We start from the raw sequence: 16,690 nt of genomic DNA on the forward strand, positions 1-16,690 counted from the left end.
AAAACCTAGAGGCATGACAGTGCTATTCAGTTTTTGAACTCACAGTCCTTATAAGAGAGATTACTCTTTAAGTAGGTAAGATTACTTTTAAGGGAAACCACTCCCATACTTGTGCCTGTAGTGCTCAGTTTAAAGTTCAGTGACCTGAGGCAAAACAAATTACTGGCAGGGGACAGAAACATCGGACAAATCATCTACTACAAAGAATCCTGTATGAGAAATAGAAACATTGGAAAAATCATCCACTACAAAGAATCCTGTATGAAAAATAGAATCGGGGTTCTAATTTTAAAACATAATCAAGTATTCCACTTTAAAATATCCTTCTTTTATGGAAGTGCCAGGAGAGTAGAAAAATACTAATTAGGCACCAGAATTCATATAACATATATACATATGAAGATCATGTATTTTGTTTGTAATTTTCTAGAAGATTAAAACTCTCAATGGGTGCCTACGGAGTCTTCCAAAGCAAGAATAATTTGAGCAACAGTTCTATCATTACAATTCATTAACTTGGAGTTTTTAACCAACTCAACTCAATATTCTAAACTTTTTACCTAAAATAAATTGCTGTATATTTTATTTTGTTTTTTAAAAAAATATGATATGCAAAGTAGAGCCCCATACATTTTAATATAGTTTGCAATCCCCTTGTGGACAAATAGTCACACTTTTGTGCCACTTAAATGAAGAATAACCATTCATCTGTAACATACGGATACAGAAGGCTCTGGATTTTCATTTTAAAGTGCTTAATTACCTGAATAAAGACAGAAATAAAATAAAGAGTCTAGGCCAAGTTCATGAGGGTTTGAAATTACTTTTTTTTTTTCTAAATGAGCAACAAAGCCTCCTCAGTGTTGCAAGCTGTTGTGTGGCCATAAGCCAATCGAAGAAGAAAATGTTAAAAAGAACAAGAGGTTTGGGAATTAAATTCAAATATATGAGGCAAGAACCAAAATCAAAAGCTGAAAGATGTAGGTGGTGTTTCCAGCCACAGGACAATATGACATATTTGTAAGAAAAATCTAATAAAGCAATACAGTTAAATAAAGCAATAAAGTTAAATCTTCACATTAAGTATCCCGATGTGGGAAGTTACATAATCCAAGGTTATTTTTGAGGATTTCCTGCCTCCAGTCACCCACAAACTTCTGTTTCCAGTATTCCTATTTATTAAAGTACTCAGCATCACTATCGGACCACATAAAACACAGTATTAATTCATGAACCCAAAGCCTTAGAATGAAAAAACATTTTTCACATAAATCTAAATTGCCATTCTCAAGTAATTTGAGTTCAGTACCATAATTTCTAAGTTTAGCAGGAAAGTAAGCATATCACAGAAGAAAAAGGCAATAGATTTAACCTTGAAACAAGGTGACTGCCATATAGTTGTTGAAAGAATTTACTTATTATCAGATAAAGAATTTACAGTATTTATTCCCTCTAGAGATATAAAATGGTGATCAATCAGCAGTTCAAGATATTTATTTACACCTAGAGGAGGAGGATACGACCTTTTGAAAACCAAAATAGAAAAAAAAAAAAAAACCCAGCTCTAATGTAGTTTATCTTTTAGATGCCAGATTTAACATTAAATAATTCAAGCTAAATGTTATTTCTCAAGTTCTTCTTTCATATATTTCTATATTTTATATGAATATACTGTAGATAAAATAGGGGTTTAAAAACATCTATTTAGAAGGAATGCTTAATGTTATATAGACAGCTTCTATAATTTATTGAAATACATAATCTACTGATCAATTCATCTATCCCTCCATCCAGCATCCATTTTACCTATCCTTCCCAATCCTTTCAATCTACTGATATTAGTCATCCTCTGATTCCCTTGAATATGCATGTGTACCCTCAGGAAATACCTGTACACATGCAAAGAGAAAAAAAAGTCTCTGACCAAAAAATCTTATGGTGATCATTTCCTTTAAACAACTGGTTATATAAGGGGATTCTTTGTTTTGTTTTGGGTCTAATCAAGCCTTATAAGACTTACCTTGTGTATCTAGTAGGCCTTCAAATGAAATGCTTCTTTGATAAATGGCATTTTTTTCTTATATAATTGTTTCCTTGCCTACTCTACCTGGTTCCAAACACTGTGAACTAAAATTTATGCTGCTGATACAAAAACAGCCCATCACAAACTCATCCAGACAGCCTGAATAGATAGACTGGTAAGTTTAGAACTAACCATACATTAAATACACACATGCGCCCATGCATGCACATACAACACACACACACACACACACAAGCAGAGAGAGAGAGAGAGAGAGAGAGAGAGAGAGAGAGAAACTAATAAACAAAATGCTTAAATAAATAAAGGATATTGTCATCTTCTCCACAAACTTATCATGTTGATTTTCTGTTTCGGGGAATTTCTTGATGTTACGTTCCAGATTAATAATTTGCTGTTCCATTGCTGTAAGGTTGCTCTTGAGAATTTGAGCTGAAACTAAAGAACAATGTGCAAAGTGTTTAGAGTATTTTATCAAATATTCCATAAAACAACTAAAAAAAAAACAGTATCATTTAAAGTATTTTCTAATGTGCAGAATAGTTCCATGAAGTCAACTCACATTTTTCTGAATTACTGCTCATAAAAGTTCTACTCTCTATGAAATAAGTGAAAATGTGTAATATAATATACCAAATCATCATGTTTAATATGAGAATGTCACCATTTTATTCAGCCATTAGTTCAAATGAAGCCATTTCTATTTAAATTTATTGATGGAATTCCTAATACTTCATTCTTTAAAGTCTAATTTGAAGATTAAAGAGAAACCAAGTTTCAAAGAGATCTTACTTTATTGATGCATGTTCTTGGCTATATAAATGATATAAAGGTAAATTATAAAAAGGGTTCAAATATTCTTTTGTTGAAACATCATGATTTTTATAAAACAACATCTATGATAAAAGTTCTTTAGTACTTTTCATATGCATAGAGATGTGAAAAATTACTGTTGATACATAAAGAGAATTTAGAGCAAAACCCCAGAGAATACATATGCACATACATACCCACAAAGCTTCAGAGTGCCCTCAAACACTATCATTAATTGCTTTAATTACCCCTAACGTTATCTGTACTTTTTTCTCTCCTCATTGACAACCAATAATTTTAAATATAGTATTCAAACTGCTCCTAAATACATACACATTTTCCCCATCTCTTATGATGCCCTCTCTTCACAGAGTTACTTTTTAAATGTATACTATTTTATAGATATGCTATTATTGAATGACTGCCAATTACAAATGAAGACACTTCTATCAATATCAATGCATTTGGCAGAGTTCTAGTTGAAAAGACACGGTTAAGTATTAGAATTTAATAGGTTAGACTGTGACATTGGTTTTTAAATCAAGGCTCTGAAACACTGTTCTTTTCATTAAAGTACTGTGAAACAGAAAGAGGGTAATATTACAGCTCTTTTTTTTAAAGTAAATTTTGGTCTCATTCAGAGGCATATCAGAATTGCAATGAAAAATTCAAGAGACTGACAAAATCAACCTCCTGGCAAATTTCAGCCAAACTCTTCTGACACAAATTCATCACACTGACACCCATACCTTTATAACTCAAGAAGGAGAAATTGCCTTAAATATACATGGAAGTTCAAGAGACTGAAAATCAAACACCAACACTAAAGACAATTTTTTTCTATTAATCTGTCAATTCAAATAACTCTTTCCAATTAAGTTCCACTTGTTTATCTCTGACAAGCTTGGAAATTATTCTTTATCAGAGAAGTCTGAGTTTTGTCTTGCCAAAAATTTACTAATGGTTCGATAATCATTGCTTGCTTTATTTAAAGGATGAGTTTGCCGTGGAGGAAATCATTTTCTCTTACTTTAAAACTGAATTTTTTCACTTGGATTTTTCTACTAGAGTCTCAATAATTATTCAAAAGGTTTGTTCTTCCCCATGTGCTTGGTTGAAAATTGAAGGTATGAAATTCACAAGTTAGTTATGTCATTTAGGTTACATAAAGGAAATAAACTCATGATAATGTTCTGTAATAAACAAAATGTGCCCAAAGGCCAGATTTAGGTCACAATAGTAATCCCCCCACTAGAAGAAATAGTAATTCCAGTAGTAAAAATGGGATGGTGACAATGATTCATCTTCTGATTGTTCAGTACAGAAATAGCCTAATCAAGTGCTATGCACACAAAAGTCTAGATATCTCAAAAAAACAAGAGACAGTATTTTTAATCAAGTTGAATTCTGAATAAAGCAATATGTGCCAGACATCTGTCCTCCTCAATTTCACATGTCAAATCCTAAATCCTCTAGAAGTCCCTCCAGAATTCTAGTCCAAATTCTCTACCATTTATAGGCACTTCTGTTTGTTCAAGTGATCTTCCACATATCACCTTCCACTTTGATAATAATTTTTGTTTTGTGCACATAAACACAGAGCCTCCATTATAAAATCTCAAGCTACATAATGGTAAGATCTGTATCTAATACTTTGCTTTCCCTTCTGTATTTGTCAAACATAATACTCAATAAATGTTGGATGAATATGCATATTTCAAAAAGTTTTGGTTCAGATTTAAATTTATGCCTACTTTTTTTCAGTTTCTTTTTTTAGGTAAGTTTTTATCTAAATTCCAGTTAGCTAACATACAGTGTAATATTATTTTCAGGTGTACAATATAGTCATTCCACACTTTGATAAAACACCTGGTGCTTCTCACCACAAGTGCATCCCTTAATCCCCATCATCTATTTAACCCATTGCCCCACCCACCTCCCCTCCAGTGACCATCAGTTTGTTCTCTGTAGTTAAGAGTCTTGTTTCTGGCTTTGTTTCTTTTTTTCTTCTCTTTGCTTATTTGTTTTGTTTTCTGGCCCTAACACTAACCCTGGCCATAACCCTAACACCCTAACCCTAGATTTGAGAAGAAAAAAGATACACACACACATATACACACACACACACACACACACACACACACAGAATATTACTCAGCCATAAAAAGAATGAAATCTTGCCATTTGCAACAACATGAATGGAGCTAGGGAGAATTATGCTAAGCGAAATAAGTCAGTCAGAGAAAGACAAATACCATATGATTTCACTCATATGTCAAATTTATGCCTATTTCCGTAAATGAATGTGCATACAGAGGTTAGACACAATCATAATGATTGGAAGTTACCATATCAATTACCAGTGAGTATGGAAAAGAAGCAGGAAGTTGAAGTAAGTCTAATAATATGTAAAGGTGGCAGGGTTGCAGGAGATGCTTAGACAAACAGGAAAGTAAGGAACTGGGATAAGGAAGGGAAGGGACACCTTTGTTAAGCTCTTTTGTCTTCCCCTCTAATAAATTAGTAATATTATGCCTAAACAAAAGAAAATAAAATATTGGAGATTAATAATCCAAGGATTCTAGCTCACATGCAATTTCATGGTTGCATTAAATGAACAACACAATTATTTAAAATGTATATCCTTCAATCAATGGAATTATGGTATCTTAGACTTAGAAGTAACATTAAAAGGGATTTGGACTAGCCTCTCAAATTTTAAAAAATCAGGTTATACAGTGTCATGGTCTACATTCCTAGAAAATAAAACCTAAAACAAAGCTTGCCTTATTAGGGGTGAAGGTGGGGTATAATCAGAGGGAAATGGGCATGAAGGAAAAGGGAAGAAAGTGAATACAAGAGAGTAAGTTACTGAACTGGCCATAGCTTTACAAAAATTACAGGTGGTCGCTTAGAGTCCCAGGTTGTCTCCATCAGGGTCAACTTCATGGGCATGTGACCTGTGCAATCACTCCACGCTTAGAAGGGTCCTACACTTTATTTAATGCTTTGTTGTCACCATTTTGAAATTCTTATTTTAAATGAAGCCCCACATTTTCAGTTTTCACTAGGCCCTACTAATCATGTAATCAGTCCTGGTCTCCAGATATGATAAATGAAACAACTGTAATTTGGAAGAGTTGGTTAAAGGAGGTTAGCAGTTCACCTGTTGGTGTCTTCTCATTTTCTATTCTCTCATTGGTAAAATGCTGTTTCAGGAGTGTTAACTTTCCATTTAGATTTAGATTTAGATTAGGAGCAAGACAAGTGGCCCAGGCTTGGAGGTAGGGGGTGGCCTAGAAGGGGTGCTCAGTGATCTATGGTGGTATATAAATTAGATCCAGAACAGAGGATTCACTATACCCTAAGTGGCTTATTCCCTTGATATTTGATATAATTAGAGAAAATTTTGTTTACTTATAATCAAAATCAGCCTACTTGAACTCTTACCAATTAGTCCTCATGTTGCCTCGTAGCAACACTGATTAAGTCTATTCCCTATTTTATGGGAAAGGTGTCACTTGCAACTTTTTTTTTTTTTAAAGATTTATTTATTTATTTGAGAGAGAGAGAGAGAGAATGAATGAGTGGGAAGGGCAGAGGGAGAGGGAGAGAGAAACTCAAGCAGACTCCATGCTGAGCGTGGAGCCCAACACGGGGCTCGATCTTATGACCCTGACCTGGTCACTTGCATCTTCTTAATCTGCCCAGGCTACAAATACCCAAGTTTCTACAACTAGTCTTCCTAAGGTACAGGGGTTAGTTATTACTTGAACTCTTAAGTAAGAAGTAACATTTAGTGAGTACTTATTATGTGTAGACTTTATTCTAATTAGTTTTATGTAATAACTCATCTAATCTATACAAAAACTCGATGAGGTATGTATTATGCTCAAGCAGGGCTATGATATGAGCCCAATGATATCTTCTCAGGAAATTATAAATGTAAAGCAATGTCCCTAGGACCTACAAGGCCAGAAAGTTGAAATTAAATCTGTGCCCACTGGCACATACTATGTCATTTAAATTAGGGGATAGGCATGGTCTTAGGAGTCAGATCCACTTAGGTTCTATCTCTGCCATATCAAATACTAGTTGGGTTACATTGAGCCTGTCTCTTATTCTCTCCGGGTCTTCATTTCCTGATTTGCAAAATGAAGATAATAATACCTCCCCTAAAGTTTGTCATTAAAGTAAAATGATTTGCTAAATATAAAGTTTCTATCAATATACCTGGTACATATAGGTAATCTATAAATATTCATTTCATATTCCACTATTCTTCCCTCTTTTCCCTACCTGCCAGCAGACAAATTCCTACTATATATGTGCTACCAAGAATTAAACAACGATTTAGATATAATCTGAAGAGCAACAACAACAAAAAAGCAGTTATTTCCTAGTTGCTACCACACTATGGTCTGATTTAATATAGTATTAGTCTCCTTTCTAATCAAAAGAACTAAACATAGATTGTGTTCCCTGTTTGTAGATTTTACAGGGTACATGGAATTTTAGGTCTGGGAACTAGTGACAATTATACTAATGAACACCCAATTTGTTAGAGATATTAGCAAGTACCAAATTTAAAAAATATTTCTGGAAATTAAAACCTGTGCAGTAACCTGTATTCTTCTGGTGACATTTATAAGTTAGTTATTTTGGCTTTCTAGACTTGTATAAAACAGTTTTTTTTTTTTTTTTTGGAGCGTTAGTATTAACATGTGTTTACCGGCCTGATCACTTGTCTTAAGTACATTTGCTTCAGTCTTAAGAGCTGGGAGTCAATGTTGATTATTTAACTATTTAATTAGGTCCTAGCTGGGGCGCCTGGGTGGCTCAGCGGGTTAAGCGTCTGCCTTCGGCTCAGGTCATGATCCCAGGGTCCTGGGATCGAGCCCCGCATCGGGCTCCATGCTCAGTGGGGAGCCTGCTTCTCCCTCTCCCTCTGCTGCTGCTCCCCCCGCTGTGCTCTCTCTCTCTCTCTCTGTGTCAAATAAATAAATAAAACCTTAAAAAAAATAATTAGGTCCTAGCCTCCATTACTTCTAATATTGAGAGAGAGAAAAGGAAGGAAGGAGAGAAAGAAGGTTGTGTAGGGGGCTGAGGGGGAGGGAGGCAAGAGAGAGACCGAAATATTTTTACTGGAGGTGGGGGGAGATGTAGAGTACCTAGAGTCCCAAGAACATTAAAATACCAGGGTGGGTGAGAAATGCTTGTCTTCTGCATTGTCTCAGACTCAGGGTATATTTTTGTGCCTGCCATTATTTAGTTCACTAATATAAATTAGGGAATCTTTAATGACAGTGCAAACATTTTCTATCTGAGTAAATTCCCACTATAGGCATTTTCTTTTTTTTTTTTTTTTTAAAGATTTTATTTATTTATTTGACAGAGAGAGACACAGCGAGAGAGGGAACACAAGCAGGGGGAGTGGGAGAGGGAGAAGCAGGCTCCCCGCAGAGCAGGGAGCCTGATGTGGGACTCGATCCCAGGACCCTGGGATCATGACCTGAGCCGAAGGCAGTCGCTTAACCGACTGAGCCACCCAGGCGCCCCCCAGCATAGGCATTTTCAATGACTGATTAGTCAGTCTGGTGGCACTTTAATTTTTTCCTCTCATTTCATTTTTTACATCTGCTACTGAATTATAACACTAAAAATTAAATTATAGCTATCAAGTTCTTTATTATAGCTTCCTTCCTTGTACTCCATAAATAACCTTTTAAGCTCAGTATACTCTCTTGAGTTATATGTAGGGAGAAACTTTCCCAACAAATCTTATTTATCTAGTTGCTTCAGTTGAAAAATATACATAGACTTTTTTTTCTGGCTTCAAGCAAATATATGAGAGTGTCCTGATCTTTACTCAAAACATTTTAAATGACAGGCCTGCTCTAATTCATAATTTTAAGAAAAGTAAAGTATAAAATAAATATTTTAAGGGGGATTTTAAATGTAAAGGCTCTTCAATTACATATTATGTAAGAGAATTGATACACATTTAAGGGAAAAAAATCACAGTACTCTGATGACATTCTCTAGAGCATGTGTAGAATGTGTAATTCTATGTAAATACAAAAGCTTTTTCAGGAACTTGAGGACTTTTTCTCTGAATTAAATGTTTCTATTAATTTTACCCACTGACAAAGTAACTGAGCACTTCTTACATCTTTGCTCTAAGAAAGGCCAAGTAAAAATTTACTCTTGCAAGTCTTTATGTGAATAGGTCCCAACATAATTAGAAGCAGCATAATTTTCTTTAACTGAAAATATTTAGTTGAAGAATTACTATCAGCTGAGCAGCACAACATTAAAGTGACTCATCCAGAAAGCATACGTAAAAAAGAAAAGGACATTACAAGCAGCCTGAACAATAGGCACAGTTGCATTCTTTCTTAAGTGCATTTGTAACAGTTTCACTTTATATGAAAATGATATTTACATGGATATTTACACAGAAATGAAGCAAATGTGTTTATATAATAACAATAGCAAAAGCTCATTACTGTGGGCTTCTTAGGCTTTTAAAGAAAATAAGTAGTAACTGGCACCCCAATAAAAAATTCCTATAATACAAAAATCAGTTAGAAAATGACTCATCCTTAGGAGAAAAAAATAATTGTTACGAAGTCACCTTAACAGAAAACACAATTTAACTAGAATCCTTATTAAATAAAATTTAAAAATATATGTTCCCAATATGTGTTCACAAAGACCATCACTTGCCCCTCTAATGTGTGTGCCCTTGGGGATAAGGTGCAGTTTCTCTAAATTGGATTCATAATATGGCCTGAATGGATGCTGAGATCAGAGGGGCTTCCATAAGAAAACACGAAAACTGCTTTATAAACATATATAAATGTTTAACTCTAAAAATCACACTAAGCATGTTTCAATGTCTGGGTTCATACACTTATACAAGTCTTCAGCCTGAATGCATTTTCTTAAACTAAAAAGATGGAGCCTTCTAACTAAAAGAACAGAAAAACCTTACACCTTACTACCTTACTACTAACTATGGAAGAAGGTATGCCTAGAGGATAACTGGGGTAAAGGAGGATGAAGGGGAAGTTTGAAGCCCTCTGAATAATGATTTGCAATAAAAAATTCTGTACCCTGACCACCAAACCACCAGCAGTGGACAGTCAAGCTACCCATGAAGAATCAGAGTTCTTTTACCTGCTGTCTTTCTGCAACTGTTATTCTGCCTGCAGCAAATAGTATGTGTGAATTTTTAAATCAAAGGCTGAAAAACAAACTGAAATCTCCTACTCTTGTTGACAGTCTTAGCTCAAGGCCAGGATTGGGAAATACATATCCATGCTGAAGCTTCTGTTAAGCCATGCTGGATATAGTCTTGTTGGAATAGTTTGTTCTCATCACGAAGAATTTTTTTAAAGCTCAGTTGTTTTCCTTCCAATAAAAGATCCTTCACTCACCCACGCCTCAAACTGGAATCATTTTAATGGGTCAAGTCAAGTCTTTATTGAGTTGAGTTTGGGCTATATGAATTATCCTCCCCTAGGGATTTTATGTAAATGACTAGAATGGTATTCTCAATAGAAAAGCTTGCCAGAACCTTCAAATGCTGATAAATCCTTTATGACAATCCTATACTAATGTCTTCACTTGTCAAATCTATGTACTACGTTCTTTTTTCACCTTGGAATTAGAACACTGATGGTAAAATGGAACCATACCATGTCACAAGAGGCTACTTAATACTATAATAAGAGGGCGACTGGGTGGCTCAGTTGGTTAAGCGACTGCCTTCGGCTCAGGTCATGATCCTGGAGTCCCTGGATCGAGTCCCGCATCGGGCTCCCTGCTCGGCGGGGAGTCTGCTTCTCCCTCTGACCCTCCCCCCTCTCATGTGCTCTCTCTCATTCTCTCTCTCTCAAATAAATAAATAAAATCTTTAAAAAAAAATACTATAATAAGAGGGCTTAAAAATAAATCAGTAAAATTATGGAAAAATAAGGGCTATGGAGAATGTAGATTTGTGGCCTAAGACGAGAAAGGACAAAATCTTAATTTAAGAAATCTGAAATTACAAGATGGTAAAATTTGGAATTTTGAGTATAGGTTTACATGTGTGTTTAGTTTTGAGCTATAATATTTGATGTTATTGAAAAAGTCACAAAGATAAATACTTGGAGAAAACAACTATATTCAATATCAACAAAGTTCTGATAAATTGGGTGTGAGAAATGAGCACTGTTTATTTCACACCAAGACAACTACCTGCTTCTTGCATAAGTATTCACAAATGATTTTATCTGAGCAATCGCTTGATGGCTACTGTACTAACAATGCCCTTCCTCCTGGTATATTTTATTCTTAATAAGGTATGAAAAGATTATATGGGTTGATAAACCATTTGAATACCTTCTTCCACATGCTATTTGAAAAGAATTAAAAACACACAGTGTCATCATAAAGTTATATTGCTATATTGAAAGAATGTTAGCCTTTTTGAGTGTACTTTTTGTGACTGTGGCCAGATTTTCCATGAACTGTATTCATGAAATCAGGGAAATTAATGGGACTATATGATTTGGCATAGATATTCTTGCAATTCACTGGGTTTTACCAGAAGAAGTCTAATGCATCAAGTCCACACGTATGTACATATACAAAGCCATCAACTTTCAGTCAAACTGAATGCAGGCTGTCATGAAATCAATGTCAGTGCTGAGGTCATAATGTTGGAGTCATTAGAATCCACTCCACATTAGTGCTGCCTGGAGTAGCAGTTCTTCTGCTTGGTAGTAGGGTTACCAGTCAGATAAAAGATGCTTGGAAGAGTATAGTAAATTCATGGTTACATTTTCCTTATGCATGTACTGACTGTGGATACTAATAGGATTACTATATGCCCACAGGTAAGAGATTGGCAGTGTAAACAAAGGCAATTACAGGATATAATTGTAATAATTTTCTATATTCCTCACCACTGAATCAGTCCATAAATAGAGCAGGGTTTTATCTAGGTTTCATCATCTCATAAATCTATTATGCCTTAAATATTTTTGCTTAATAACAAAACAATGGATTAAAGGAGGACATGGGGTTCTAGAGGTAGGTGGTGTCTTCTAGAGTTGTGGGAAAGCACTGAAAGGCTGTGAGCAGGAGAGGTTGATTACATTTACATTAAAAAAAGAACCCAACTCTGGCAGCTATGTGGAAAATGGAGGGAGGGGGTCAATAATGGAAAAGGGGACACGAATTCGGAACCAATTATTATGGTCTAGACAGAAGACAATGGTGGCTTCGATTACAGTGACCAAAGATGATTGCAGTACATATTTTAGAGGTAGTGCCAACTGGTCTTAGGGTAGATGAAATGTGAGAGGTAAGGAAGAAGGAATTACTAAGAATGATTTCCAGGTTTCTGGCATGAATAACAGAAATGGAGACATTTAGAGATTTGTGGGGAACGAGCAAGGGTTTGGCTTGGGACCTACTTAGTTTCAATTGTATGAACCATCGAAATGGAGATTATAATTGGGAGGTTGAATATATGGGTCCCAAGCTCAGAAGAGGGGTCTGAGCTGGATGTGTGTAATAGGAAGGCATTTGCATATGGAGCCTACTTCAGAAGTTACATTGTTTCATTACATTGCTACAATATAATTTAGTCTACAGTTAGTTTTCTGGCTGTATAAATCTAGGTAATAATTCCTGCATCTCTGACTCATTCCAAGTACAAATATTTCTAGATGGTGGTTAAGGTCATTTTCCTCTGGGCTATGCTTGTAATTTATTCCTATTTTTCCTCTTTCCTCTGTTTTTCTGTGAGTTACTTTAAACTTGCACAAGTACCATGGATATTCATAGTAAGACTTTTTCCCCCAAAATATCTTGCTGTTATGCTTCTCTTGAAACAAATGTTGCCAATAACAACCACACAGCTAACTGCATTTGGAGGTGGGGGGAGTATACTAAATCAAAGAGCTCCAGGCCTTCAAAGCACATAGCCATGAAAGTATCTGCCAGAATTTCTCCAACAGAAGCAGGAGAAATGTGAAAGACTCAATTGTTTTCCTTTCATAGTGCACATAATTGGCACATTAACAGTGGTACAAGGGGAAGGGTTAAAGGTGGTTTAGCCCATACAGAACAATGTAAATTTTACCCTTCTTTGGTCCTTCTCTCCCATTGGCTCTACTTGAGATATTCACAGTAAGCATGTCTTCTTCCTGGTTGTAGCTCCACAATACATTTCTAGCTTTCACTACTGATTGTTTTTCTCTGAATGGTCATTGCAATTAATTGCTGAGTTTTTATTAGTGAACTGTTCTGTTAAGGCCAACAACAATCCTTACCTGAATTTTAATCAGAATGGAACAATATAATTACCACTCCTGAGTGTATTGAGTGGACGGGCATGCTGTACACATCTGCTTTAGTTCCCAAGTCAGTAAATCTATTGCTGCCCTGGATGTGATAAAGTCCATCTAGCAGCTCTATAGTATATATATATATTTTTAAATGAATCTAGGTTTCTATCCATTTCAAAAGGTCCATTATCATCTTTCCAGTGAGCCAGCAAGTTACATTTGCAACTGTAATCTCTAGCCTTTAGTATTCTAAAATAAAGGTTAACAATCATGGTCCTTTGCCCAAATAGATTTGTTTATATTCTTTGGAGCCAGTAATAGATAAGAAAACTCAAATAAGAAATTTACCCAAATGGTCATTACATTTAACCTGGAACAACTAGAAATTAACATTCACTATGTAGGTCTATCGTAATTTCCCACCAAATTCAAAAGCACTTACTATTTCAGTATCAAATATGCTTGGATGCTTAAAAGTTGCAGAATAATACTTTTTAAGATGTGATCACAAGAAATTCTAACCATGACACATGACCAGATGTCATGTTGGTAATACTTACTGACAAAATATATTTAGTCCTGGACATCACATATGTTCTTCCCAAAACAGTTTTTCTAGTAGCTTATACTGGATAAACATTATAAAACATGTTTCAATATTTGAAAAAAAATTGCATTCAACCAAAATTAACATTATCCTTTAAAAACCAAAACCTGATTTTGCTACCACAAGGCTTAAAATATTTTAATAATCCAGTGGTGTGCTATGTTATGGTAGAAAAAAACATGGCCTTGGAAGTCAGACACACCTACCTGGAATTCTTTCTCCACCACTTGTTGTTTGATTCTGGACAAATCACTTAACCTTTGTGAACCTTACTTTTCTGATCTGTGAAATGGGGGAGAACAATTCTAACCCCATAAGGTTGTCATAAGGATTACACAAAATAATATATACAAAGCTCTTATCATAAAAAGTAGCATATTATAAAACTAGATACATGTTAATTTCTTTTGTGATCCTGTCATCTACAGGATCAACACATGTAAAGCACTTCAATATATGACTCCTACCTCCCTATCTCTGATTTTCACTTAAGGCTATTCTCCCACACTTAGTGCAACTGAATACTGAACAGCTGTTTCATGTCTCCCTTCTTTGGTTCACATTTCCTGGACTCTCTTTTTGTTACCTTGACCTGATGAACTCCTGTCATCATTATTATTACTATTCTTCTTCCTCTTCTTCTTTTAGAATATAAGCAATATAAGCAACTTTTAATTATTTCTTTGTGGAAGTTTTAAACATAGTTTTTATTGTTATGACAGTTATACATTAATTTAAATAGCCAAATCATTCTACAAGTCTGGTTATAAAAAAAGCAATTTCTGCCTCCCATCCCCATTTCCCACTTCCCAAATGCATTTGATTTCTTTTGGCAGATTAAAAAAAAATTTCCTCTATATTGTTAAAAAAAAAACTAATATTATACTATCTCTTACTTTGTTTGTTGCTATTCTCCCCAGCTTTACTGAGATATAATTGACACATACCATTATGTAAGTTTAGTGTCTGATGTGTTGATTTGACACATTTATGTATTGCAAACTGATTACCACCACAGCATTAGCAAACACTTCCATCCCATCGCATAGTTACCATATTTTATTTTGTGGTGAGAACATTTAAGATCTACTCTCTTAGCAACATTCAAGTATATAATACTGTACTATTAGCTATAATTATCATGCCCTACATTAGCTTCCCAAACTTGTTAATGTTATAACTGGAAATTTTTACCCTTTGACCAAGATCTTTCCATTTCTCCCATCCCCCAATCCTCATTACTACCATTCTACTCTCTGTTTCTCTGGAATTTCCATTCTTCTTGGGGTCAATTCCTCTATGAAGTTTTTCATGACACCTCTATATGTAGTTAACGCCATTCTCAGTGCTCCTACAGTACTTTTCCTTCTTTACGGATTTTTTTTATGGTATTCTAATAGTTTATATGGCTACTACTCTCAAGAGAAATTTAGTTCCTTGAAAGCAGAGTGAGACTTATAAAAATATCTTCCTATTCTCAGCCTCTAACACTGTACCTGCAAAAGTAAGTGCTTAATAAATTGTTTGAACTGAAACACCAGTTCTCTCATTTATCCAATTAGCAAACATGGTTTTTAAAGTGTTGACTACCTTGTACCACTGATGGCACAGTTATAGGAACTCTCATACAATGCCAACAGGAAAAAAAACTATAAATTTTCTAGGAAAGAATTAGAAAGAGGCTTACAAATATTAATAACCTTTGACACAGTGATACTAGTTGTTAAAAGCTGTTTTCAAGAAAAAGCCTGAAAGAGAAACCAGGAATTTTGGCCATAGAAAATCATCTGGTCAGTCTTATTTAAAGTAGCATAAAAATTCAAGTCTAGATGACCAGCAATAAGACAACGATTAAGTAAAAACTTTAGTGCAATGAAATGAATGATAATTATATAAACAATAATGCAAAATTCATAAAAACTTTAACAGAAGAATACTTGTGATCTCACTGACATCAAATGAAAGAAATCATATTGAAGTTTATATACAGTATGATCTTAACTGTGTGATGTATTTTAATAACCTCTTTCTAAATAGAAAGAAACTTCCTAACTTTGACTGTTACCCCCATTTCACTCACATGTTCATTCTGCATTTTATTTATTTATTTATTCATTCATTCATTTTTCATTCTCACACATTTATTAGGCACCTACTGTACACCAGGGTAGAAGACCAAGCTGGGGAACATAATAATCCTCAGGGCAGCTATGGCCCTCATCCTGTGAGCTCAAGGACTAAGAGAGGTGGGAGCAAACACGGTACCAGCAAAGGGACAGAGATAACAGGGGCTGTGATTCCAGTGGCAGCTGGATGGCAGGGGGCTCCCTGCAGGTGGGAAGCCAGGGTAAGAGTGAGGAAGACCCCAAGGAGAGAAAGAGCAGGCCGAGCTGCAGGTCTTCAGGCAGCTGTGGGCCAAACAGCATCTGGGGCATCTGGGGGAAATGCAGGTGGTCAAGGTCAAGGCCAAGCTTAGAGGGTGGGTTGTACTCCAGGTAGGCACTGGAACCTTGAATCAGAACAGTATGGCCAATAGCCTCTGGCCACATGGGGGACTCGCTGGTAGAGTGGGGGCCTGTGTGGGGGCCAGAAAGATGATGTGGCCTTTCCTTTGTCTGGCTCCCTATGTCTCGCCTCCTGACAGCACAGCCCGCAGGTGCAGTGCTCATCAGAGCCCTTCTCATTTTGCATTTTACAGAGTAGAATACTGGGATTTGGGGTGATCTGACAGCTAACAAAGAAGGGAATGAGAGATTCCCAATTTCTCCCAATGAGAGATTCTCCTAAGTTTATAGAGCGATTCTATGAAGCAATGCCTACCCAAAAAAAAATCACCGGATATGCCTTGGTTCTGAATAAACTACCTTAGAGGCACAAAGGTTG

At 35.5% G+C, this 16,690-nt stretch overlaps 1 protein-coding gene across 3 annotated transcripts in view; it reads right to left on the bottom strand.

Moving 5' to 3' along the window:
- DIAPH2 (diaphanous related formin 2) overlaps nucleotides 1-16,690 on the bottom strand; it is a 951,942-nt gene that overhangs the window by 314,877 nt on the left and 620,375 nt on the right. For all 3 annotated transcript variants that reach the window (XM_032390097.1, XM_032390096.1, XM_032390094.1), the window contains one exon: nucleotides 2,355-2,479. In XM_032390097.1, the coding sequence (XP_032245988.1) occupies nucleotides 2,355-2,479 (125 nt within the window). The remainder of the gene's footprint in view (nucleotides 1-2,354; nucleotides 2,480-16,690) is intronic.

This window comes from Phoca vitulina, unplaced genomic scaffold (assembly GCF_004348235.1).
Source record: "Phoca vitulina isolate PV1807 unplaced genomic scaffold, GSC_HSeal_1.0 scaffold57, whole genome shotgun sequence".
In the NCBI taxonomy this organism is placed as follows: Eukaryota; Metazoa; Chordata; class Mammalia; order Carnivora; family Phocidae; genus Phoca; species Phoca vitulina.